The 27,780-nt window shown below is 39.8% G+C and overlaps 2 protein-coding genes across 2 annotated transcripts in view; both read left to right on the top strand.

Annotated features, from left to right (window-relative positions):
* Nucleotides 1-11,268, top strand: part of TRPC3 (transient receptor potential cation channel subfamily C member 3) — a 66,744-nt gene extending 55,476 nt beyond the window's left edge. The window contains exons 10-12 of the mRNA XM_006172408.3: nucleotides 797-880; nucleotides 8,566-8,641; nucleotides 10,450-11,268. Of these exons, the coding sequence (XP_006172470.2) occupies nucleotides 797-880; nucleotides 8,566-8,641; nucleotides 10,450-10,592 (303 nt within the window). The 3' untranslated portion in view covers nucleotides 10,593-11,268. The remainder of the gene's footprint in view (nucleotides 1-796; nucleotides 881-8,565; nucleotides 8,642-10,449) is intronic.
* A 6,364-nt stretch (nucleotides 11,269-17,632) lies between these two features.
* Nucleotides 17,633-27,780, top strand: part of BBS7 (Bardet-Biedl syndrome 7) — a 34,388-nt gene continuing 24,240 nt past the window's right edge. Inside the window, exons 1-5 of the mRNA XM_027773677.1 lie at nucleotides 17,633-17,840; nucleotides 19,912-19,977; nucleotides 22,424-22,486; nucleotides 24,253-24,428; nucleotides 27,258-27,444. Of these exons, the coding sequence (XP_027629478.1) occupies nucleotides 17,805-17,840; nucleotides 19,912-19,977; nucleotides 22,424-22,486; nucleotides 24,253-24,428; nucleotides 27,258-27,444 (528 nt within the window). The 5' untranslated portion in view covers nucleotides 17,633-17,804. The remainder of the gene's footprint in view (nucleotides 17,841-19,911; nucleotides 19,978-22,423; nucleotides 22,487-24,252; nucleotides 24,429-27,257; nucleotides 27,445-27,780) is intronic.

Below are 27,780 nucleotides of genomic sequence, written 5' to 3'. Positions count from 1 at the left end.
AGGGCCAGCAGATGGCGTAGTGGTTATGTCACTGGACTCCCACATGGTCAACCATGGTTTGAGTCCCGGATCTGGTGGTTTGAAAATCATACCAGGTGTATGTGCGTATATGCCCAAGATCCCAGGAGGAGAATGGAGGAGAAGGGATTGTGGCATGGTCATCTCCCTAGAGAATGATTTCTCACTTTCCCTCTCACTGTCTCTCTCTCTCCTATGGCAAAAACTTTTGAAAATAAAAACAAACAAAAAAACCTTAAAAAGAAAAAGAAGAAAACCAAAATTCTTTAACCTAATTCTCTCTAAAGCTGTGAGCCTGGCTCAGTGTAACACCCAAATGATTTGAAGATGTGTTTGGCTAAGATTTCAGGGCTCTCGGATAGCAGATGGTGCCATGCACACCTGCACTGTATTTCTGCTCAAGTCTAAGAAAGAACTTGGGCCCAGAAACAGATCAAACTGCTTCTTTGGAACTTGCCCTTCTATTACCAGGAGTACATTATTATGATGTAGTCAAGGTCCCCAGGAAAAGTTACATTTAATGTGAGTCATCTTTATAAAATATATTTTCAATGAAAGAGCTCTACTGTAGTACATCTTGCCAATATTGCGATAAATGTGAACATGTTGCTCACGTTTTTTTTTTTAACCTTTGAAATATATCACATATAAAACTCAACTTCCACAGAATGTTCCTTAGAAAGGTTCACTTCAAAAATGTTATCAAGGAGAATAAAGTATATTTTTTATTCCAAATGAATGTATTCTAATTTACTAGGTTAACTGTATTTTTTCCTAGTTAAACCTCTTCACTCAGTCTAACTCAAGAGTTTTTGAATCACACAGTTTTAACAGCATCCTCAATCAGCCAACACGTTATCAGGTAAGCATTCATTAGATTTATCTCTTGATCTGTGTATGAATATATATCTATACACATATAAATGTGTAGATATATACACATATATGTCTGTGTGTGTGTGTGTGTGTGTAGTGAGTAGAATTATATTCTTCAGATGTACTATGAAAATAGAGAAAAAGGGGAAATACGATGCTAATTAAAGGAAACTTTAGAAATCTAAGTCCAAGTTCTTTATTATCTTTTTTCCTCCAAGGAAGAAGAGTTTCTTTTGCAATATTGAACACAAAGTTTACAAAGAATCCCTATATATATCTTGAGGAAGCAGTGGAAAATACAGCATATTAAAATAAATATTGCTCTCACATTATGAAAACTTGAAGCATTTCTGTAGGTTTTTGTTTTTGTTTTGTTTTAAGTGATCCATTTTCCAATGGATTTCTAGGCTTTGCTATTGCATCAGTACTACTTTAAAATATCTTTTTCATTTTGATATTGGATGTAATATTTGAACACTATTCTCCAACCCAGAAGAGATTATAGTTCTTTGTCTTTCATCTGGTTGATTATTTTGATCATCTGATCTTCATTACAAGAATGAAGATCAAGGAACTTAAAATGTATGGTGATGTCAACTCATGGGAATAATCCTCGCTTTATACAATTTTCTTGGAAGCAGAAAATTTTACAGAATTACTTGGCACACTGACTGTCAAAGCTTTATTTTTAATGGGCATTTTATATTCCATTATGTGGCTGTACTTTATTTAATAGTCAGTTGTCTGTTGATGGAGATTAAGAGTAGTGATACTATGTGGCTATCGCAAATAAAACTATAGTAAGTAACCTTGTATACAGGACATTTCAAACATGTGAAAATATGTGGAATTGTCTGGTTAAAGAGGATGTAGCTTTGAATTTTTTTGCCATTACCAAACTAATTCAATGGAGCTTGTACCAATTTACCTTCTTATAATAAGTGTTTAAGAGTGCCTGGGTTTTTTTCACCTTAAGTTACCAAGTGTATTACCAAAGATTTTTTTTACCTTAGCTGGATAGGTGAACATAATATTATTTTGCATATTTTATGATGAATGAACTTGATCTTTTTATGTTTATTTTTTTTTCACTTATGACTCCAGGTATATTGATCTTGATGGGCTTTTTGCTTATCAGTTAAGAGGAATTGTTTATTATTTTTAAGAGTTTCAGCCTTTATATCAACATATGTGATAGGAGTTAAGAATTTTTTCATGATAAAGATAAGCAAAGTAAAGCCATTTTCACCCACCTGGAGGCAGTCAACCCAGAGCTCCTGATCCAATGCCTAACAATGTCAGAGACCCAGGCTTTTCTTATCACTCTGTCATAGCTTTTGGTCTAATATTATCTCATGGTTCAATAAAGCTATTGAAGCTCTATTAGTTCTGCGTTCCAAAATGCTGTTAGAAGATGATGGGGGGAGAAGTTCCTTCTCATAAGGAATATCTGTAAAGTTGTATGAAGGACTTAACTACCATGGAGGCTGGAAAATAAAGTCCTCACATTGCAGAAAAACTCTCTCCCACGTAGTCTATCGCCGTTCAAGTCTGGACCCTGCAGCTTAAAACTCACACCGGGTGCTTGTGCATGTGCGTGTGCCCCAAGTCCAAGAGGAGAATGGAGGAGAAGGAATTGCAGTGTGGCCATCTCCCCTGGGGGTGATTTCTTTCTGTCTCTCTGGTGAGCACACACATCCTGAAGCAAAAATCTCTCTTAAAAAAAACAGAAGAAAGCATATGGCAATTTTTCTTTCTTTTTTTTAAAAGAATTATTTATTTAATTTTATGTATTATCATGATTGTTATAATTTTTAATTTGCTATAGGGCGCATACACTCACTAGAGAGAGAGAGAGAGACAGAGGTGGGAGGGGGTGAGAAAGCACAGTACCAGGCCCAGGACTTTAACCATGGTCAGCCATGTAGGAGTCCAGCACCTCAACCACCACGCCACCTGCCAACCCCAGGGCAATTTCTCTTGAGACAAAATGAGACATTTACCTTGAGCTCCATTCACAGTGAGCTTCTTGACACATTCAGGACAACCTCTACTATACATCATCTTAGGTTATAAGGAGCCAGAATACAGTCCTTTGAGGCTGTCTGCACTGGAGGAGAGAGCAGTGTGCAGGTGAGAAAGAAGGAAAGGAAAAGAGACAGGTGAACATTCACATAACACTGCAGTGTGACGAGTACGTGCTGCGTATACCTGTGTATGAGTAGAAATAAACGGTGTAAATAAAATGGTCTAGGAAGCTAGGATCCAGAAGGGGATATTTAAATCAAGTTGAGGAAGAAGCAAATTTATTCTCTGTTGATTAGAAGGAATAGATCTTGGGCCAACAGTTTAGAAGAAGTTACAGTGAAGCAGATTTTGGCCAAATACAACAGGAGCTGTTTTCTAAGAGCTTCAATGATCTAAAAATGGACTAACCCAGCTGTCTGGAAAAAGCAGGCCCTGAATCATGGATGTTTATATAGAGGCTGTGTGATGCTCATCTACCAGGGAATAGTACGATAATATGAAAAGCAGTGACTTCCAACCCTTTTTTCTCTACAGTTTTACTCTCTACTCCTTACGTTTGGCCGAATCCATCTCATGACCTTTATTCACACTTCTTAGTTTGCTAAAATCCGGGGTACAAACATATTGATGATGACAGTCAAATGTGACGTCTCTGCAGACGGAAATAAGAGAACGAATGGAAAAGTAATTGATGGAGTGCCTATCAGTCTTTTTTTTTTTTTAAAAGAGATTTTTGCTATAGGGCACATGTGCTCACCAGAGATGGAGTAACAGAGACAAAAAGCAAGAAATCCCCAGGGAGGATGGCCACATCGTCGCAATCCCTTCTCCTCATTCTCCTCTCAGGATTTGGAGCATGCATGCATATACACCCAGTGTGAATTTCAAGCTGCAGGGTCCTGAACACGAACCCCGGTCTGCCACATGGGAATCCAGTACCTTAACTACTGTGCCGCCTACTGGCCCCTTATTTACCAATCTTTTTTTTTTTTTTTTTTTGAGAGATTTTGGCTATAGGGCGCATGCACTCACCAGAGAGAGAGACAGAACCAGAAAGCAAAGAATCAGCCCCCAGGGAGATGGCCACGCCTCGATCCCTTCTCCTCTTAGGGTTTCGGGGACACACACACATGCACCCAGTGTGAATTTTAAGCTGCCAGGTTCAAGACTCGCACCGCAGTCAACTATGTAGGAGTCCAGGGACGTAACCATTATGCTATCTGTTCGTCCCCATGGTTGCTAGTCTTAACAATTGTTGGTCAAATATGAATCAATAAAAAATACACAAGTGAAAGGAAGTGCTCTGACTCCTTTGGGGAGGATATCCAGCTACCCACCATGTACCCAAGGACCCGTGTCTTATTCCTTCTCCCAATCTTAATGGAGGGTTAAAAATGAACTTGGATTTGTTTGCAAGAAGAAATGTTTGAGGTAGCTACCACCTCTGGTCTTTATCTGGCTCAGTGAAGACCAGTTTGTTTCAGAATCTCTCTCTGGGCTTTCATACCCTGGACAGAGAAAATCCATAGTCTTCAAAGTCACAGTATCTTCTTTAAAAGGAAGACACAGGGGTCAGCAGATGGTGTAGTGGTTAAGGTACTGTACTCCCACGAGGCCAAGAACAGTTCAAGTACTAGACCCAGTGCCTTGAAACTAACTAACACTGGGCACATGTGCATGTGTGCCCAAAATCCCAAGAGGAGAATGGAGAAGAAGGGATTATGGTATGGCCATCCCCCCTGGGGGGTGATTTCTTGCTTTCTGTTTCTTTCTCTCTCTGTCTCTTCAGCAAGTGCACACTCCCTATAGCAAAAATAAAAGTCTGAAAAAATAAAATGACTCACAGGCTTATACCAAGAAATTTACGTAATTTCTGGAGGTTTGTGGAATGTAGAAGTTAATCTGTAGGTTATTTTTTCTTTTGCAACAGAGTACCTGCAGCTTGAAATTCGTGAGAGAGAGAGAGAGAGCAAGAGCAAATGAAAGTGAGAAAGCACCCCAAGGGGGATGGCCATGCCACAGTCCCTGCTTCTTCATTCTCCTCTTGAGATTTGGGGCACACATGCACACGCACCTGGCATGTTTTTCAAGCACTGGGTCAGGGACTCAAACAGTGCAGTTGGCATGTGGGATCCAGCACCTTAACCTCCACACCGCCTGCTGACCTTCTTTGGTTGTCTTTTTAGCTTTGGGTAATGAATTCATGAATATATGAAAGTGATTTTATTTTCCACAGCTTCCCACTACATTGTCCCATTTTGAACTCCTCTTTTCCGCTGAGTAAATGGTCCCTTTATAACATCTTGGCAATAGTTTATAACTTTCCATTTGGTTATTAGAAAAATCTCATTTTTATACTTAAAGAGACCGTTATTGTGTATTCTGAAACTTACATCTCCAAGGCAAATCTGAAGCTCTTCATTCACTCTCTCGCACCAGCTGTGCTTTTCTGTGACTCCAGGGGCTCACGTGGGAGAGGGCGTGGTCTGCTTCACGCTCAACCGCCCTTGCCATTCTTCCGGGTGTCAGCGCTCTGCTAGGTGGCGTAGGAAGAAGAAGGTGCAGGGGCAAACCTCTTCTCACTTGAGTTTCCTCATTGTTTGTCACCTCTGCTTTGGCAGGCCAAGTTTCATGGCCTCTGTGGCTGCACCACCACGACTGCCTCTCCAGGTGGGTGGGGCTTGTCCAGAGAGCTTGCAGAGGCTGTGGGGAATGTCCCCTTGCACAGCTTCTGGTGGGGAGATCTGGCTCCCACTCGACGTGTGGGCCTAATTTTATCTTTTCACGAGGGTAACCCTTCATCACAGCCCCACTTATTGCATAGACAATTCTTTCTGATTCATATCATTGCCTTCCACCCAACCCAGTAGGAACTCGCACGTTTGTCAAATAAAGGGACTGTACGTTGACCGTTGGCAGTTTCTCTCCTGCTTCTTAGTCCTTTTTCTCCCTGGCATAATGGCCAGGACAGGCCAGCGAGTCGAATAGAGTAGACATTCAGTTGGATACAGGATGCCAAGTTCCTTTCCTTTTTAAATATTTTTTTAAAGTTTTTAAAGTTTATTTTGTTTAGTAAGTAAATAATTTATTTTTTGCATGAGTAAGAGAGGCACAGAGAACTGAACAGAAGGTTTCCATGACGTCCCAACATTGCAGCCACCTCATGGCAGCCAGCCCTAGACTCTGGGCATGAGCATTCTTGGTGCATTCAGGGAGGTCCTCCTAAGTTTTTTTTTCTTTTCTTATTATCTTTAAATATGCTATCTGATACATGCACAAGAATATATGTAGTGCATAGATTGTGAAGCATAATTAGGTGCCTGCCTATGAACTACCACCCACCTGACAATGATGGCATATCCATCATCATTCCTGTCACATGCTCCTCCCCATCCTACCCGTCCAATCCCACCTAGAGTGGTTCATTGTCCTGAGGTTTGGGTTTCTCATCTTCTTGCCTTGGTTTTCTTTTTTTGTTTTTGGAGAGGTTTTTGCTATAGGGCGCGTGTGCTCGCCAGACAGACAGAGAGGGACAGAGAGACAGAAAGCGAGAAATCACCCCCCAGGGGGGATGGCCACGCCGCAATCCCTTCTCCTCCATTCTCCTCTTGGGATCTTGGGCACGCACGCACACGCGCCCAGTGTGAGTTTTAAGCCACCGGGTCCGGGTGGTCGACTACGCGGTCGACTTCGTGGGAGCCCAGCGGCATAGCCATTACGCTAACTGCTGGTCCCGCCTTGGTTTTCTTTTCGAATGTAGTTTTATCAAATAGATAGATGGGTTGATTGATATAGATATTCTTGAAAGTGGATTGTATAGATTTATGTGTAATTGAGCTTTATGGGGATCGTTTTATACTTTGTGATGTCTTCCGCAACTGAAATTTTTCATTCAACATTATGCTTCTAAGATTCATCACTGCGGTATATGGCAACGGTTCATTAACCTCATTAATGAACTAAGTATGTAATGTACCACAGTTGGTTCTCCTGTTGATATTTGTTTAGATTGTTTCCAGATGTTGTTGTTTCAGAGAGGGGGGCTGTATACGTTGTTGTTATGTCTCTGGGTCTGTGTGTGCCACGTTTCTGTAGGTTCTCTACCCAGGAGTGGGCATCCTGGGTGAAAAAGTATGCAGGATTCAGCTTTCAAAGATGATACCCAATTGTCTTCCCAGTCATCTATTTATACTCATGACACCCAACTAGAAAAGTACCCATTGATCCATATCTGTCCAGCGCTTAACATTATCAGATGTATTAACTTTTCCCTCAGCCAGATGTAAAATTGTGTCTCGTTTTCGTCACAATTTGTATTTTCCAAAGAAAGAGTTTGAGATAGTATTATACGCTTGTTGGTTATTTTCACATTTCCATTTCCGTGAAATACCTGTTTTTCCTTTGTTCATTTTTAAAAAGGGTTATTTGAGTTTTTAAAATTGAATTAAAGTTCTTTTCCTATTTGGATCCACATTATTCGTCAGGTGTAGATACTACCAATATCTTCTTCTAGTTTTTTTATTTGCCTTTTCGTTTCTGTATGGTATCTTTACAAATAGCAGTTTTAAATTTTAACAAAGTTGAATTTATCAATCTTTCTTATTGTAGTTAGAGTTTTTCACCTTTTTTTAAAAAAAATCCTCTCTACTCTGAATTTATAAATATTATTCTCCTATGATAGATAGATAGATAGATAGATAGATAGATAGATAGATATAATATATATCAATATTTTTTTTTTGGAGAGGTTTTGCTATAGGGTGCATATACTCGCTAGAAAGATAGAGAGAGACAGAGAGACAGAAAGCAAGAAATCACCCCCCAGGGGGGGATGGCCACAATACAGTCCCTTCTCCATTCTCCTCTCGGGATCTTGGGCACGCACACACATGCTCCTGGCATGAGTCTAAGCCACCGGGTCTGGGACTCGAACCACTGTCAATTACATGGGAGTCCAGCGACATAGCCATTATGCTATCTGCTGGTCCCATCTCCTATGATTTTTTTTTTAAAAGAATTTGAAATCTTTATCTTTTACATTTAAGATACAATTAATTTTTAATGGAATTAATTTTCGTGTTCTTGGTATGAGATAGGGCTCCAATTTAATTTTTTTTTCCACATGGACAAATAATGATCCCATAAGAACATTTATTCAGATTGAAAAATAGTCTCTCTTGCTATGAGGAAAACATGCTCTATAACAAAATGTATGCCATTTGGAAAACATCAAATACAGTACATATAGTAATTAAAGAAATTTAGATAAAGATACTAGAAGGACATATATCAAAATAATAACAGTGACTGTCTTTGAATGGTGGAGTTCTCTATATTTTTGTTTATTTCTTTAGTTCTCTGTATTTTCCAGATCCTCTGTATTGGGCATATTGTCAGATATATTTTTTAAATAGTGAGAAATAAGGTAAGAAATAGATAATAATGTAGCTTCAATACACTTTAAAGAGAAACCATGAGTTCGAAAGGAAAACAATGAATTGAAATCTTCCACTTTAGCTTTTTTTTTTTAAGCTTCTTTCTCCTGTCTGAGTTGTTTGCAGATAAGTAAGGCCCTTTGGAGAACAGAATCCAAGGTACTGATATGCATCATTGGCGATTTAATCATTTTGTTTTGCCCAACAGCAGATTATGAAAAGACTCATAAAGCGCTATGTTTTGAAAGCACAAGTAGACAAGGAAAATGATGAAGTCAATGAAGGTAAGCCTCTTTAATTTTAGAAGTATCCTTTTGGAGTTAAGTAATGAACTTGGAAAACGTCATACTGAAGCATGCGTTAAGAATCCATGGGCCAGCAGATGGTGTGGTGGTTAAGGCACTGGATTCTCCCATGGCTGACAGTGGTTCAAGTGTTGGACCCGGAGGCTTGAAAATCATGCTGGGCCTGTGTGTGTGTATGTGTGTGCATGTGTGCATGTATGTGCCCAAAATCCTGAGAGGAGAATGGAAGAGAAGGGAATGCAGTGTGACTATTCTCTCTCTGTCTCTGTCTCTGTGGAGAGCACAGCAACTCTATGACAAAAACCTTAAAAAAAAAAGAAAAAGGAAAAAGCGTCTAATCCCAGGCCCTAGTTTGGTTCCTCCAAGATTGAAAGCAGAATCAGATTTCTAAAATCTCATCTTGTTAAAGAAACAGTATTTAAAATGTTGATCAGAAGCGATTCATCTCTATTTTGAGTTCTCTAACCAATTCTGTAAATATAAAGACTGCCGTCTTTCTAGATTCCGACTGTAGTGAGTTCCCCTTGGTATTGACGTTTCCCAGTGATGCGGGTAAAACAACAAGTCACATGTCTTCAGAAACACCTCTGTTTTGTTATCCAGAATCAAATCTCTGACTCATGTTCCTGGTCTGGTGTTTCTCTTCTGAATTTCTCTTTCCTTCTTGGCTCCTTATTTAAGTGTGTCTATTTTCAAGTCATATGCTAAGATTGAGCATCTGTCTGGACTATAATACTGTTTTCGTCAAAGGCTGGAGGCTAGAGCCAAAGCACAGGCCTAGAGTTGGAAACCTATCAACCAGGGAGAAATAAGCTGTCCTAAAAATGGAAACTTTATCTTCTGTTGCCAGTGAGATAGCACTAGATCTATCTGCACTAATAAGAAAAGAAAGAAGTAAGCTTAGTAAGGTTGTTTATGTGCTTTGAAGCCATGGCTTGATTAACACGAGAAATCTCTTGCAAATCTGAGCCAAACTAATGGTATGTGTGTGTACGAAAGAAGTCTTTGAACATGGGATTGAGAACCAGCAGAAATCCGATTGTTCTGACCTTGAACAGTGTCAGGGAGATAGGAATGGACTGAGATTGCTAGTTTAGAAAATAGAAATCTGATCACTTGTATCATAACCTCATGGGGAGGGGAATGACCCATGTGGGAGAAATTAGACAGTCATAATAGCATCAAAACCAAGAAGCATTTTCCAAGCCCTTGCGCAAAAAAGGGAAAATTAATGAGAATTTGGAGTTTTAAACAAAGTTCTTTTTTTAGAGGTTTTTGCCTTAGAGCATATGCACTTGCTGGGAGGAGAGACAGACAGAGACAGTGAGAGGGAAAGTAAGAAATCACTCCCCAGGGGAAATGACCATTCCACAATTCCTTCTCCTCCCAGGATCTTGGGCATGCACTCACACACACCCAGTGTGAGTTTCAAGCCACCAGGTCCAGGACTCGAACTGCAGTTGACCATGTGGGAATCCGACAACATCACTGCTATGCCATCTGCTGGTGCCAATGTTCTTACTAAGAAAGTGAATCACATAAGAAACTTCCTCTTTTTTTTTTTTTCCATAGGGTGTGTGTGCTCACCAGAGAGAGAGGTACAAAGACAGAGAGGGAAAATGAGAAATCACCCCTAGGGGGGATGGCCACACCACAATCTCTTCTTCTTGTTTTCCTCTTGGGATTTTGGGCAACTGTATTCATATTGTGTAAATTTTACTCTTTGCTATTTTCTCAATCAAAAATGCAAATGATCAAGTGTGTATTGTTTAATGCAAATACTATAGGTGAATTAAAAGAAATCAAGCAAGATATCTCCAGCCTTCGTTACGAACTTTTGGAAGACAAGAGCCAAGCAACCGAGGAATTAGCCATTCTAATTCATAAACTCAGTGAGAAACTGAATCCCAGCATGCTGAGATGTGAATAATACAGCCACCTGGAATTACGGCTTAGACTACAGCACAAATGTGGGCAATAATATTTCTAAGTATGAAATACTTGAAAACCTATGGTGTACATTTTTAGTATTAACTACCTTTACCATGTGAATCTTTAAAAGTTAGGTCTTAATGATTTTACTGTTTTCTCACATGAAAATGTATTTTCATTGTCCGCTCTGCCATTACAAACAATGCCATACCAATGTATTTAAAAGCCCGATATGACTACATTGTTGACACCTTTGTCCTTTTCAGAGTAAACTCTATGTTTGTTTCCAAGAAATTGTAAGCGTCTTGGGGACAGAGACTGTGTCTTATTCATCTGTGTGTCTCCAGCATCTAGTACAGTGCCTCACACATAGTAGGTGCTCAGTAAATGTTGTTGAAACCAACTGAACTGAACTGCCAAGGAAATATGAATAAACATAGAAGGTTTATGTAGCATACTTCTCCCTTGTCCAAGTGCTGAAGAAATTTTTTTTTAAAAATAGAAACTGAAAAAAATTTTACAACTATGACTTGGAGAGATTTTTCTTAGAATTTTAAGCATCACGGATACTCCTAGAACCATTGAACCCTGAGTGAAGAAATTAACAATGGAATGGGTTAATAGGAAATATCATTACACTACATTACATATTTAAGTTTCATAGACTTGTTCAAAGCATCACACTAAAGATTTTTCTGAAATACATGCTGTTTGCTTTCCATCTGAGACTTTGGTTTGTCATTTTATCTGTCATGCGAATTCAGCAGTTTTTTTTAGCAGGAGTGGATTTTTTTTTTTTAAGTTGGGGGCAATACAGGGTTGTTATTTTGTTATCATCTTCTAATTTCTGCCTCTGACGATTCAATGCTGAGTGTCAACAACCAACCTCTTATCTTGTCAATGAGCTCCTTTCTGAGTTCTAGAGGGTCTGCTGGGTCTGGAGAAATAGCAAAGAACAATGACCATCTGGAAGGACAAAGCCAGGCAAGACCAGATGTGTTTCATTTCTCCTGGAATCATCTCTTGCCATAATCGCCTATAACGATCAGCATATTTTTTTCTTACCAAAGGATTCCAGTTCCATTCCACACAGAGGAGATTGTGATGTATTTGTACCCGACTTACCATGCAACAAGCTGATTTCTGGGAATACCCACCATGCCTAATGACTTTAATAGGAAAGGGGAGAGAGGCCAGTGCCTTCCCTGGTCTTTTCACAGACTACGAAACACTCAAAGTATTTTTGTAACTGCTAGGGTTAAATCTCTCGTAGAGGGACCAGCAGTTAGCGTAATGGCTGTGTCGCTGGACTCCCATGTAGTTGACCGCGGTTCGAGTCCCAGACCTGGTGACTTAAACTCATGCTGGGCGCATGTGCGTGCATGCCTAAGATCCCAAGAGGAGAATGGAGGAGAAGGGATTGCAGTGTGGCCATCCCATCTGGGGGTGATTTCTCGCTTTCTATCTCTCTGTCTCTCTCTGTCTGTCTGGCAGGCGCATGCGCCCCATAGCAAAAACCTCTGCAAAAAAGGAAAAACAAACAAACAAACAAAATAAATAAATAAATCTCTCGTGGAGTTATGTTTGCGCTCCTGAGTCTTCTAGTTCATTCCTGCCACGTCTTACAGGGATACAAATTGTGATCATGGCTCCAAGAGTTTCATCCATCTTCAAAACCAGTCAAATGTGGTAAAAGTCATTACTGTAACTCAGGAAGGCTTTCTAGACATGAAAATAAAAATGAACATTAAATGGAACTCCATAAAGCTTTTCAAAGATTACTTCTTGGGCCAGTTGTGTAGTACAACAGTTCAGCACCGTGCTTAGTGAGGTAGAGCCTATCTGGCTGACTGTGGTTTGCGTCCCAGCTCCAGTGGCTTGAAAAGCACACTTAAGTCTGTGTGTATATATTCTCAAAATCCTGACAGGAAGAAAAGAAAGAGGAGAAAGGATTGCAACATGATCACGTCCTACTGGGGGAGGGGTGCATACACTCTCTCTGGTGTGCACATGTGCCCTCTGACAATTAAAGATTATTTCTTAAATCTACTTTGTGGGAATATAAACAAATTAAGAGAGGAACTATATACTTTTATTGGCTACCCTTGTAGAATATTTCATTAATTTTTGTGCTATGCTAGTAGTATTTGTCTTAAACATTTTTCAGATTTTATGTATTTTATGTCATGTCCCAGAATTGAATAAAATTTTGAATTTTTCATTGTCACATGTTACTGCAGTGTATGTTGAACAGTAACAATATGGAGTTTTCATAGTGGATGATACTTTCAGTTTCACAGTTTTGTCTAGGATGCCAAGTGTGAGTGAAAATGTTTGCTTGTAGCTGACGAACAGAATATTTAGTAATCTTCCTAATTGGAATTGAAAAGATGCTGAATGAAAAAGTGGCAGATTTGGGGCCAGCAGGTGGCATGGTGGTTAAGATGTTGGACTCCCACATGGCCAACTGCAGTTCAAGTCCCAAACCTAGCAATTCTCTTTCTCACTTTTCGTCTCTTTCTCTCTTTTTCTCTCTGTCTCTCTCTGATGAGCATGCGTGCCCTATGGCAAATTAAAAAATAATAATAGGGGCTGGCTGGTGGCATGGTGGTGAAGGTGCTGGACACCCACATGGCCAACAATGATTTGAGCCCTTGGACCTCAACAAATTAAATAATTGTTTGAATAAAAAAAAGAGCCAGCAGGTGGCGTGGTGGTTGGGAGTGCTGGACTCCTACATGGCTGACCATGGTTCAGGTCCCAGACCTGATGGCTTGCTTAACTCACTTTCTCTCTCTCTCCCCCCCTCTCTGGTCAAATTAAATGAAATTAAATAATTTTTTTAAAGGAAAAGAAAGAGAAGTAGCAGATTCAGCTGTGACTTTCAAGGTAGGATCCTTGGGATCTGCTGATCAGAAAGGTCTGGAGATACATACAATAATTTCATTTTTGTCCAGGCCCCCCACAATTGCACAACTGTTAATATAAGTTGTTTCTCTTTATTTACTACGCTTGTATAACCCTGCGAAGTTTTAATGGTTCATCTTTATCCTGAGTGAAGGAGTGATGACAAGGTAGGTGGGAACTATTAATGTTATTGATGCCCTGGCCAGGTCCTTCTGCCCTGGCCAGCACACCTGTCTCCCGGCTACCCGCAACAGTGCTCAGCTAAGCACTTCTCCAGAGACTTGCCCTTGCCAGAGAGGAAGCAGCCTTGCCTGCATGTAAGCCACCTCCTCCCCATGGCTAATGACTGACTAGGCCAGGCGCATGGAAGGTTGGCCCCTGTCTCAAGTTGAGTCTAACTTTTAGGAGCATTCATGTTCCCATCTCCTGAAAGGATTAGGCTGAAGCCAGTTTTAGGCTAGATGGAATCTTTGTCCAGTGTATTCACTGCCTTTTCCTGTTTTCTTTCCTCCATTTCTCCTGAGAGCAATTCCTCAACAAATCAGATCTTGTTAGGTTTGTCTCTAGGGAAGCCACCCTGAGACATAAAGTATTAATGTGGTGGCACTGGCACCAGATGAGGATTGGGTGAGGGGACTGCTGTCAGAATCAATACTTCCTCTGACGTAAAAGGCAACTCTGGATCTAGTCCTTGCTCAGATTCATTTAGAAATGCAAAGCTCAGAGAAATCCGTGGGGGCAACTCTGGGAAGGGAGCATTCCAATGGGACCAAAAAAGATTTCTCTAAAAAAGACATTTTGGAACTTACAGGTAATACAGGGATCGCCAAAGTCCTGTGACGCTCCTTGTGACATCTCTTACTTTTGGACCCTTTGCTGTTCTTAGTTCTTTTCTGAGATAAGCTAAGGGAGATAAGACACCCTTCCTACTGCTTCTCAGGGTTACTGTTTAAAAAGTCTGGTACTGTACTATGTCAGTAAGAGCCTGCTGTATTAAACTGGTCGGACACCCTCGACTCAATGGAATTTTACAATCTGTTGAGCAGCTTGGAATCAGAAACTTGAAATAAATTAGGAGACTGTGAAAAATGGTATCCAGTGTCTTCAAAATGTTCTGGGCACGATAAAAACTTAGAAGTGACGTTTCTATGCTGTTAGTACTGAAAGCAAATTTAGGGTAACTACCATATCTAGTATTTCAAATGTGTAAATCAAATGAAAGCAGCTTTGGTGGGCCAGCAGGTGGCATGGTGGATAACGTGCCTGTCTCCCATATGGCTGACCACGGTTTGAGTCCTGGACCTGGCAGCTAGCTTGCTTTCTTAGTTTCCCTTTCTCCCCCTCTGTCTCTCTGGTGGGCGCACTTGCCTTATAGCAAATTAAATAATAATAATAATACATCTAATTCTTAAGAAAAAAAAAAGAAAAGAAAAGCAGGTTTGGTAAGTGGGAAGGTAAATTGTCTTATGAACAAGTCCTAAAGAGAATTGAAGCCACATAGTTATTATGTAGCCAGGGACAAATCACTTAACTGTTCCGGTTTTCGTAACTGGTTCAGTCAAAGAGGGCTATGTTACATCAAAGTTATGTTTCAGGGTTATTTTCCTGGCACCTGGGGTCATAGAGGTGTTTCAGGGGGTTGATATTATCATCAAAGACAACGTCTTTCTCTGTCTTATTTCTTAAAGAATCGTTTATTTGCTTAATTTTATTTATTATTATGATTTAATTTGACCGGAGAGAGACGGGGTGGGGAGGGGGAGTGAGAAAGTAGGCCTGGCATGTCCAGGACTCCAACTGCAATCAACTGTGTGGGAGCCCAGCATCTTAACCATCACACTACCTACCTGCCCATTCTTTTTTTGTTGTTTTGTTAATCAGTCTATTATAAACTGGGTATCTATGAATTTTTTTCCTTTTCAAACAAGATTTTGAGAATTCCCAAATTCGTCCCACATGTTAGTGGAAACTAATATTATCTTCATAACTCAGGCACTCAACTGACTACAGCTAACTGTACTGGTGGTTTTAGCTTTATTTAAATTCCTTTTGATGATATTTTTAGTCATAAACTGTTTAGCTTAGGCTCGTAATGGTTGTCTAATACTATAATAAGGCTGCCAGTTATTGAAGTTTATGATAATTCTTCAAATTGGTCTCAGGATGGTCTTTGCCACTTCTGAAATGTGGTCATCTTTTTGAGTTTTATGTAGACCACTACAATGTCTTTAGTACCTTAAAACTTGTCTGGGTCAACCAGTGGTATGGTGGTTAAGTTAGCTGGATCCCAGATGGCCAACCAAATGGCTCAAGTTCCAGACCTGGTGTCTTGAAAGACATTCCAGGCGCATGTGTACAAGTGTACAAAATCCCTAAATGAGGGGAAAATGGAGGAGTCGGGATTGGGGCATGATCATCCCCCATTGGAGGGGCTTTCTCACTCCTCCCCTTTGGGTAAGTACATGTTCTTTCTAGCAAATTAAATAGAAATGTCTAAGAAGAGAAAATATTGTTAGAGCAAATTTCATCTAATTTAATGTTTTTTTAATTGTGATAAGACCCTTGTTAATTATTTGAGAAGTGCTTAAAATTAGTAATTTGAACCTCTGCTGATTATTTAGAAGCAAAATGTAGTACTTTAAAAAATAATAAATCACATCCCTTTCTTAGGTACAAAAAATGAAATGGGTAGGGACCAGCAGATGGTGTGGTGGTTACGTTGCTGAACTCCCACATGGTCAACCCTGATTCAAGTCTTGGACCTGGTGGCTTGAAAATCGCGACGAGTGTGTGTGCATGCCCAAGATCCTAAGAGGAAAAGGGAGGAGAAGGGATTATGGGGTGGCCATCCAGGTCTGGGACTCGAACCATGTTTGACAACGTGGGAATCCTGTGATGTAACCATTAATCCATCTGCTGATCGCCTCCAAAGTTAATTTTTAAAATGACAATTTCTTCTCACCTCACTGGGTTATCAATATTTTGATGGTTTACTTGTTACAATGCAAAAATATAGTAATGAGTTCGATATCTTATTATTTTATTATTTTTTCTTTTTAGGTTGCTGCCATGCATTGCCAGAACTCCACAAGGGAAACAGATGATGCCCAACCCTTAGACAGCCCTCTTTATTAGAACCCTGTAGTCAGTGGGAAAATGGAATGCCTGTTCTGGAAACTGCAGAGTCGAACACATAATTCTTATAATCTTGTAAATATTAAGTTTTATAAAAATTCAATATCAGGAGCCAGCAGGTGGCATGGAGTTAAAGTGACTGAATCCCACATGGCAGACTACCAGGTTCGAGGCCCAGACCTGGCAGCCTGAAAATCCTCCACGTGCATATATGTGTACCCAAAATTCCAAGAGGAGAATGGAAGAAAAGAGATTGTGTTGTGACTATCCCTGTGGGTAGGTAATTTCTCACTTTCCCTCTCTCTGAGTGTGTCCAAAATTCCAGGAAGGAGAAGAGAGGGAGAAATGGATGAAAAGGTATTGGCATTGTAGTGGCCATCCCCAATGGAAGCATGGGGGTTGATTTTTCACCCTCCACTCCTTCCCTGCGAGTGCACGTGCCCGCTGACAGAAAGTTAAAAAAAAAAAAAAGAAAAGATTTGCACACAATGCTATTTTACAATTTAATTTTTAAAACTATATTTTCATTAATATATTTATGTCATAAGATTTCTTAAAATGAAAAATGTCAGCCGCAATGCCTAATTACAGTATGCATCAGTAGATAACATATACAAACAAAATTCTTTGGAGTTCTAATTTAAGAGTTCTGTAAACGGACCCTAAGGCCAAAAGGTGAATTTCTACTGTAAGGTGACGTCTATAATGATGGAGCCTAATCCTTCGTGGGACGCTTCCCAGTGTCAGAGTGAAACAGGTCAGAATCCACCCTGGCTCTCTACACAGTCTGGGCTGCAGCGAGGCTGGAGGCAGGACCGCGTCTCTGGTCTCTCTGGCAACCGTCCTTCCCGGGTCTCGCCGACCGAGGCCTTCGTTCCTCTCCGCCCCTGATTGGAGCAGGCGGCTGCGGGGGGGCGGTCCATCGGGGCGGGGCGGGGCCTCACTTTCATCTCGGGGCCACTCGCTGGAGCGTGGTGACGTCACGCCGAAGGCCGCTGCCCTGACGCCCCGCCTGTGCATCCCTTGCCCCGGCCGGGGCGGCTTAGCTGGGGTTGTGGGTAGGAGCGGACCCGGGCGTCCTGCCTGGCGGAGCGCGAGGCCGGAGGGCCTGCAGTTTCTGACCTTCCTGTTTCTGCCCTGCGCTGCCCGGCGCGTCCGTGCTGCCGTCATGGAACTGGTTTTAAACCGAACGGATTACTTACAGGTATACCCGAGGGGTGGGGCGGGCGCCGCGCTGGGCGAACGCGCTCCCTGAGAGATTCGTTCTTCGCGGTGGCGTCAGTGGGGTCTCCGGGAGCGGATGCCGGGCGAAGGAGCCGAGCTGGGCGCTGCCCTCCTGGCATCCCTGTGGCAGGCAGCTCGGGCTGGCCTGTGACGGGCTGCGGCGACTTGCGGAGAAGCGACACATGTCCCTCAGTGCTGCTGCCCGCGGGTCCTGAGGATGCTCGGAATGCCCCGGCGCGGGCCCATACCGGATTACTCTCAAGGTCCTTCACCTCCTCCCGGCCGCCCGCAGCTACCTGTGGGCCCCTGAGTCCTGAATCTCCATCGCTACCTGCTCCCTTCTCCGCAGCGCTAGACGCTGGTTCTTACTGAGAGCTGGACTGCACCAGCCAGATCATAAGCTACGACCCTGCATAGAGCATCAGCCGTAGTTTATTCGAAGAGAAGAGCACACATGAACATTTAATCCTCATGCAGATGTTCAAAGTAGGTACTGTAAGTGTGAGGATCCAGGGGCACAGATATGGTAAATAATTTGCTTAACAGCTAATATTAGAGATGCTATTCGAATCAAAGTCCCGGACTCCAGAGCTGGTGTGTCTTCCAGGATTTCTTCCATCCTTTTTAGAATCGCCTCGCAATGCTCCATTCTCCTCTTTCAGCCATCCTGTTTTGGCTACTGGTGCAATCGTTTACTTGGTCAGTTTCCCTGGGGGTTATCTAGGTACTTCCCACCTTAGTATCTTGCCTAACAGGTTACCGCATCTTGCTGCTTATTTTTTATTTTTTATTTTTTAAAAATCCCTTTGTTCATAAGGCCCATGAATGAGAGAGAGAGAGTACCCCCACAGGGTTGGGATGCCACAATCCACCCCAGCCCCAGCCTATTTGGTGGGAAGACTGAAGAACTGAACTGGAAATCTTCCCATGTAGGATTGTCTTGGGAGCAGTTACCACTTACTGCTGCATCACCATCTGGCCTTTTTTTGCTTTTATCTCCTATATATTTCTTGAATCTGGCCCATTTTCCTCCTCTATTACCTTCAGTTTGGTTCTCAGTTTTTCTTGCTTGGATGATTGAAATACCCTTTTAATTGGGCTACTTACTGATCTCCAGCTTCACCCCACCATGCCAGCTTTTACTTCACTTGCTAGATGTTTCATATATACAACTCTGCACACATTATTTAAACTTATAATGCTCCCTGAAATGTGGAATAGTCATGTGTCTATACTATATGCAAGTTCTTCCATCATCTATGTTTTCTCCAGCTTCTCTCCCATTATTCCCATCCTCCTCCCCCTAGCTGTACCCCCCCAGTGACAGTTTCCTGTTGTACAAAGCATCTGTTATCATTCTCTATACCCTTTGTAAAATAATCTTCACCATCACTTAGACTGGATGTTATTGCCATCAGCGTGTTGACATTTTAGCGACTTAATTAATTTCCAAAGATCTTTTTTATTCCTTAATTAATTTCCAAAGATTTTTTTTTTTTTAATATGAGAGAGATAACTTCTACAGGGTATGGTCACACCACAGTCCCCTTTCTCCGTCCTGTTAGATCTTTGGCATTCCCACATGTAACAGCATGTTTCAGGCTGGCTGGGCCGGAAATTCCAACCATGGTCACCATGTGGTATCCAGCCGCTCTCAAGCAGAGTTACCATTGTGCCACAGAGTCAGCCTATATTTCCAAAGAGTTTTAGGCACTTTATAAAACATCTTCAACAACAGTATGAAACTGGAATAAGAGGCTTTAAATTCTTTTTTTCATGAAGCACCTTACCAGGAATGTCACATAATTATGTTTGGCCTGACAATTTTATAGGGTGCAGTTTACTGTTTTTGGTTGTTTCCTATATTCTAACTTCTGTGATATATTTCATTTGAAAGTTATTTCACTGCTGATAATAATAGTTACATCAGTAATTATAAACAAAAAAAGGCTCCTATGATCTGAATCTGCTGGTCATTTTATCCTCGAAGTAATAACTTCAAATGGTAGTGTGTCAGAAAGCATTCACTAGCCTCTGGTGTGTTTTCTTAGGTGGGAGTGACCTCTCAGAAGACTATGAAGCTCCTTCCTGCATCAAAACATAGAGCTACTCAAAAGGTATTGTACACCACTGATTTCTGCACTTCTTCCTTGCTCGGGCAGAGTGGCTCCTATTTCCTTCATTATTGGTAAAGAATTATTTACACTTGCTAGTGTTAGAAATAATTTCTTCTAATTTGAACAGAAGTTAAAATGTCAAGGCACATTTACATACAGTAATTTTCTTGGATGTTAAAATTAATGCATACAATTAGTAAATAGGGTAAACAAACTTAAGAGCTATTCTCCATTTTTTTTTGGTAAGAATTTCACACTGTGTGTACCAGATTATAAATATATATGGAAGAAGAAATAGTGCAAGAGGAGATAGAGAAAACACTTTCTTTAAACCTTCTCATGGCTTTAAGAGTCATTATGTCTTTTGATGTTGGACTTTTCATTCAACTAACAGTATTGAGTTATTTTCGAATTATCTTTTTTTTTTTTTTTTGGTTGCCAGGGGCATGTGCACATGCCAGAGAGAGAGAGCAAGCAACACCTTTCAAGAGGCATGGCCATACTGCAGACCGTTTACCTCCATATCTCCATCCTGTCAGGATTTGGGTCATGTGTGCACACATGCCCAGAGTATTGATTAAGCTGCTGGAGCTGAGATTGAAACCACAGTCAGCCATGTGGGATCTGGCTTCCTATGCATAGAGATTAACACTGTGGGGTCAGTGCCACCCTCACCTTTTTTTTCCTCTAAGACAGGGACTTGCAGTTGCAATCCTCCTGACTCAACTTCCCAGCTGGGACTCTAGCTATGTACGGTCATACTCAGTTATTCACATTTATTTATTTAATTTGTTATTACTTTAGGTTTGCTATAGGGCACATGCACTTACCAGAGAGAGAGACAGAGAGAGAAAAGGTGAGAAAGCCACCAGATCTAAGATTGAAACTGTGGTTAGCCAGATGGAAGTCCAGCACCCCAACCACCATGCGGTTCTTCTTTATTTAAGGCAGAGTCTCGCTGTGTTTCCCAGGTCAGGCTCAAGCTTTTGGTCTGTCCACCTCCATCTTCTGAGTTGCCAGGGTTATAGGAGCATGTCACTGCATGAGGTTCCAGCCTGCACAGCAGTGTCTTAGCAGCACAGCAGGGCCGCTTTCAATTAGTTTTATAGGAATAGTGATCCTTTGATTTCCACAAAACAACTGAACTTTTTAGTAAATTAGTAGGATATTTTACTAGTTGCAAAATAAATACTTTATTTTGATATATTAACATTTTATCAAGATAAATCAAAAGATTTGATTGTTGGGGCCAGCAGGTGACATGGTGATTAAAGGTGCTAAATTCCCACACAACTGATTGCTGTTTGAGTCCCAGCCCTGGCGTCTTGCTTTCTCACTTTTCCTCTCTCTCTCTCTGGTCAAATTAAGAAAATAATAATAACAAATGAAAGCAAATAAATAAATAATTATTTTTTAAAAAGTTTCGATTGTCATTTATTATGAAGTGTATTAGACCAGCACTTCTCAGACTTTTGGGTTTTAGTCTCGAGACCCCTTTACACACTGAAATTATTGAGAATCCAAAGAACTTTTGTTTATGTAGGCTATTTCTGTCAATACTTAACTGTATTAAAATTAAAACTGAGAAGTGATTAAAATATGTATTCTTTTTAAAAACCTAATAAGCCCATTACTTGTTTATATAAATATTTCTCTGAAAAATAATGCTTTTTTTCAAAGAAATTATTGAGAATGATATCATTATGTTACATTTTTGCCAATTCCTTGCTGTCTGGGATAAGCAAAGGCTGAGGATCCTTATATTTAACTTTCTGCATTCAGTCTGTTGTGATATGAAGGGACTTCAAACAGTTTGTGGAAAATGGAATTAAACTACAACTTTCTATTGGTGTGAAAAAATGTTGATATTTCTGCATAGGTTTTTCACAATACATATTTTCTGTGAACTTTTGAAGACCTTTCAAATGTTTTGGTTGAAATAAATGAAGATCCAGTTTGGAATACATAGTTGAACATAGGAAAGAGTAAATAGCGTTTCCCAATAGTTAAGGCTCTTCTTATTTGATTCTACGTCTAAATGTGACAAGTAGTTTCCTAAGTGTAAGTTGCAGTATGGAATCTGAAACTATTATATATGGATGAACCTTTTATACTTTGCTTTATTAGAATCCATTGGTCTGCCTTTTCCCTGCATTATTGTATGGCATCCAATAACTGCTATTTGAGATTACTGGTTCTTTGAGTTACACGTATCTTCCCAATATTGACTGTAGTATATTTTTTCCCAATAAAAAGGTTTACATGGGTCAGCTACAACCTTACTTGATAATCTGTTGGAAAACTCTCATAGCCTGCTGTTTTTGTCTTTTTTATTCTTTGTAGGATTATCTTTTTTCTACATTTTCTGATCTCTACCTTTGTTTCCCCAAACACAATTCCTAGGGCATAGTAACAGTGATTTTATATTCTCTTCAATGTATTGCAGGTGGTTGTTGGAGATCATGATGGGGTAGTTACGTGCTTTGGCATGAAGAAAGGAGAAGCAGTGGTTAGTATAGCTTTTTTTTTTCTAAAAGAGAATACTTCCTGAATACTCCTAGGTTAAAAATGTCCTAAAAAACAGACTGGGAAATGGGTCATGGGGGAAATGGTTATGTGAAGTGTGACACTGCAGGTGGCATAAGAATCATTGCTAGCTAGTTGGAGAGTGCCTTTGGTATTGAATCATGGTGTATTAGTTTTCTATGCCATGTTCTGTAAGTCCCTCAAATTTAGAGACTTACAGAACATATATTTATTATCTCATAATTTCTATAGGTCAGGAGTCTGGGCTTAATTAAATATTCAGATGGCTGCAGTTTAGATGTCAGCTAGACTTATGTTCCTTTCCACAGATAGCTTAGGTTCTATTCCAAGCTTATGCGGTTGTTGGCAGAATTCAGTTCCTGCTATTGTAGGACTGAGATCCCTGCTTTATCGCTGTCTGTGAGAAGGGGCTGCTCTAAGCCATGTGGTCCTTTCACAGCATAGTAACCTAATTCTTCAAGGCCAAAGGATGATCTCTTTAGTCCACCAAGATGGACCAGGCATTTAATATAATGAAACCATGGAGGTAACCATCCCATCACCTTTTCCACTTAATGTAGCCTAACCAAGGAAGTGATTACTGTTATATCATCATATTCGTGGTCATAGCTTACAGGTGGTAGGTCTGAGAAGTAGACTTTGATATTCATTATTTGCTGTGTGGAATCTACCAAAATCCGAGGAGAATGAAAACGATCAGAAACCCAATGTTTTATTATTGATACATCCTCTCAGATATTTTGTTTTCTATATATAAAGTCATGAAGGTGGGATGGAGAGAAGGGGATGGAACTATGCAAATAACAAAATAGAAAATAATCAGAAAAAAAGTTGTTTGTTGTTAAATAGAGACATGATTATAGGGATTAGGTTATATTTTTGCATTTTCAGTAAATCCTGAATTCCTTTCCTACTGAAATTTATAAAAATTATGAAGAAGCCAAGAGAGATTCATTTTAAAAAGATGATTGAAGTGTGAAAACATGTCCACTGGGCTTAATTCAAGAATTTGCCAAGTGAACTTCTGTGTCCATAGGAGCATTTTCTAAATCAGTACTTCTTAAACTTTAATATGTGTATTGGAATCAGCTGGGGGAATCTGGTTAAAATGTAGATGATCTTACAGTAGAAAAGGGGGTAGAGCCAGAAATTTTGCCTTTTTAATAAATTTAGTGATGTCTAATAGTGCTACTTAGTGAATCTAACTTTGAGTTGCAAGGATTTAGACTTTAATGATGTCTTGGGAACCAGCAGTTAGCATAATGGCTATGTTGCTGGACTCCCATGTAGTCGACCACGGTATGCGTCCTGGACCCAGTGGCTTAAAACTCATGCTGGGCGCGTGTGCATACGTGCCCAAGATCCCGAGAGGAGAATGGAGGAGAAGGGATTGCGGTGTGACCATCCCCCCTGGGGGGTGGTTTCTCGCTTTCTGTCTCTATGTCTCTGTCTGTCTGGCGAGCGCATGCGCCCTATAGTGAAAACCTCTCCAAAAAAAAAAAAAATGATGTCTTTAAAATATATGTGGGGATATCCCAAAATTTTAGGGTATTTAACCAAAACCCAGGATACCCACAAAAGTAAATAGATTTTTATCTAAAGGTGTTTGTATATAGTGGAACTTAAATATTGTGTTAGTTTAAAGGCATAGCACGTTTCATGGTAAAGGAAAATGCATACAGCAAAATCACTTGTGTACTTACTTTTTGTCCTGAATGATTTTTGCAGGCAGTGTTCAAGACTTTACCAGGCCAGAAGATCTCAAGGCTGGAATTAGGAGGGGTTCTTAACACACCTCAGGAGAAAATTTTTACTGCTGCAGGATCTGAAGTTAGAGGTTTTACCAAGAGAGGAAAACAGTTCCTCTCTTTTGAAACAAACCTCACTGAAAGCATTAAAGCTATGTATGTTTTTGTTTCTCTTTTAAAAGTTTTTCATATCCATTTATAATATGAGGTTCTGATTAAGTTTCATATCTTTTCATGTTTTTAATTTGCTAGGGGGTATGTGTGGAAAGAGACAGAGAGGGAAAGTGAAAGTGAGAAATCACTCCCCCATGAGGATGGTCATGCTGCAATCCCTTCTCCTCCATTTCTTCTTTTGGGACTTTGGGCATGTACATACATGTACCTGGCATGTTTTTCTAGCTTTGTCATCAGGGACTCAAATTACACAATTTGCACTGTGACACCTAGCTGCTTTAATCACCGTACCCCCAGGTGACCCTATGTATCATATGTTAATAGGCTTTTCAGAGAAATCAAAATGACAAAGGGTATTTTATTAGTCAGAAGCTTAATTTGACCTAGACTCCATACAAAACTGATTTGTTTCAGCTGTTTAATTGTTGTTTTCTTTGTAAAAACTTTATAGTATTTATGTATTCATTTTTAAATATATGGTTGTTTAGATTCATGATTAAGATATAAAGAAAAAAAGTGAAAGAAATCTCCAAATATATAGGTTCCTCTTCCTTGCCTGTCTTAGGTAGTTCTGGTTTAGAGGAAGCATCCTCATGTTAAAAAGCTAGTAATCAAAGTCGGTGACTACTGATAGGGTATAATTTCAGGTGAATCAGTAAGACTCTCATGTAAACATAGCTTCCTAATATGTGAAAGTTTGCAATTAAAATTTTAGTTTTAAATCATGGGGGCTGGAAAGGGGATCAGAATTCACTCTGGTTCCGTGTTTCTCAAATCTGCTACTTAGGAGAACCATGCAAAGCTTAAACGATTGATTCCTTATCCCATCTCATGATTATTAAATCAGAATAACTGGGGGTAGGGGTGTGTGTGTGTGTGTCTGTGTCTGTGTGTGTGTGTGTGTGGGGGGGTTTACTGTGACACCTAGCTGCTTTAATCACCGTACCCCCAGGTGACCCTATGTATCATATGTTAATAGGCTTTTCAGAGAAATCAAAATGACAAAGGGTATTTTATTAGTCAGAAGCTTAATTTGACCTAGACTCCATACAAAACTGATTTGTTTCAGCTGTTTAATTGTTGTTTTCTTTGTAAAAACTTTATAGTATTTATGTATTCATTTTTAAATATATGGTTGTTTAGATTCATGATTAAGATATAAAGAAAAAAAGTGAAAGAAATCTCCAAATATATAGGTTCCTCTTCCTTGCCTGTCTTAGGTAGTTCTGGTTTAGAGGAAGCATCCTCATGTTAAAAAGCTAGTAATCAAAGTCGGTGACTACTGATAGGGTATAATTTCAGGTGAATCAGTAAGACTCTCATGTAAACATAGCTTCCTAATATGTGAAAGTTTGCAATTAAAATTTTAGTTTTAAATCATGGGGGCTGGAAAGGGGATCAGAATTCACTCTGGTTCCGTGTTTCTCAAATCTGCTACTTAGGAGAACCATGCAAAGCTTAAACGATTGATTCCTTATCCCATCTCATGATTATTAAATCAGAATAACTGGGGGTAGGGGTGTGTGTGTGTGTGTGTGTGTGTGTGTGTGTGGGTTTACAGTTCTTCATTTGAATCTGATGTAGCCAAGTTGTACAAGCAGCCAGATTCTTCAGTTCTGTATAATGCACAGCTATTTACATAATTCCTTATGATGTATAGCTTGTTTCCTGATATTTGGACTATAAAACTTTAGCTGAGGCAGGGGATGCATTGTGGCAGACCCTGTTATGGGTGCTGTCTCTCTCTCTCTCATTCACGGAAAGGATAAATAAATAAACTTTTAAAAAATTCAGCTCCACCTCACATGAAAAGTTGATTCAGTCTAAGAATTAGAAAGAACATAGTTGTGATTATTATCAAAATTTTGTTAAATATACTTTTAAATGCACTTATTTTCATCCTTTTTCAAGGTAAATTTCTAAGGAAATAGCTTTTTCACCATTTATCATTTAGTTTAAACTAAGTTTACTTTAGGTGAGCTTTCCCAAGCAATGTGGTATAGCAGAAAGAAAATGAACTCCAGAGTGGAAAACCAGCTGAGTTGTAGTCCACCCCATTACTTAGTACTTTTGGGTTGCTGGGCAAGTTACATAACATTTCATATTCATGCAGACAGAGATAATAATGGCTCCTAGGGTATAGGGGTATGAGGATTAATTGAGGTAACCATGTAAATCACTGAAGACAGTGCTTAGTACCTCATACACATGTTTAAAAAGTTACTTTTTGTCTCCATATATAGACAAGCCAATTATCACTATCTTGTGTTTGTTTTCAGTTTTTCTGAGTTTAGTTTTTCTTGAGAAATCTGAAGCTTTAAAATCCTCATTTTCAGGGTCGGCAGGTGGCGTGGTAGGTAAGGTGCTGGACTCCTACATGGCCGACTATGGTTCAAGTCTCAGACCTGGCAGCTTGAAAACCATACCAGGCATGTGTGTGCGTGTCTCTAAAATCTCAAGAGAAGAATGGAGAAGGGATTATGGCATGGTCATCCACCTGAGAGGATGATTTCTCACTTTCCCTCTCATGTTCCCTGTCTCTGGCAAGCACATGTGCCCTATGGCAAAAACCTTAAAAAAAAAAAAAAGTCCTAATTTTCAGTTTTCAAAAATGAAAACTGTTATACTGAAAACGTTAGAAATTAAATGGGGAAACCGAGAAAAAAAAATTGTGTTCCTTATCTGTGATAAAATGGTAGTAAACTGTTTATAAGTAAACCATTTTGTTTTCCTCTCTACAAAAAACTGGGGAATTATCTGTGCTCTTTCAAAAAATATGGATGTTTTAAGTTACTATTTTAATATTCTCAGGCACATTTCTGGCTCAGACCTCTTTCTCAGTGCAAGTTACATCTATAACCATTATTGTGACTGCAAAGACCAACACTACTACCTTTCTGGGGACAAGATCAATGATGTCATCTGCCTTCCAGTGGAAAGAGTACCACGCATCACACCCGTGCTGGCTTGCCAGGACAGAGTGCTCAGAGTGTTACAGGTTGCGATTTACGTTTCATACTTATCTTAACTTTAGGTAAATGAATATTGATGAACATTGTATACTTCAGATAAATTGCTTCAATCATTACTACTTTAAATGTCCTACATAAAATTTTACCTAGAGATATGTTTAATTCATTCATTAATTATTAATTATTTTTTAAACTTGAGGCAAAAATGTTAAGATCTTTTGCAAGTTTTGAGATGGTCATATATGGAAGAAAAAAGGTACTCCACACACACACAGTTTCTGAGCTAGTACAATCAGAATGGGGTTCTTTTGTTGAAAAAAACCTTTCCCAGTTTTTTTTTTTTCTTTCTTCTTCCATTATGT

Source organism: Tupaia chinensis, unplaced genomic scaffold (genome assembly GCF_000334495.1).
Source record: "Tupaia chinensis unplaced genomic scaffold, TupChi_1.0 Scaffold000362_1, whole genome shotgun sequence".
NCBI classification, from domain to species: Eukaryota; Metazoa; Chordata; class Mammalia; order Scandentia; family Tupaiidae; genus Tupaia; species Tupaia belangeri.
This window is presented reverse-complemented; position numbering and strand designations above follow the sequence as displayed.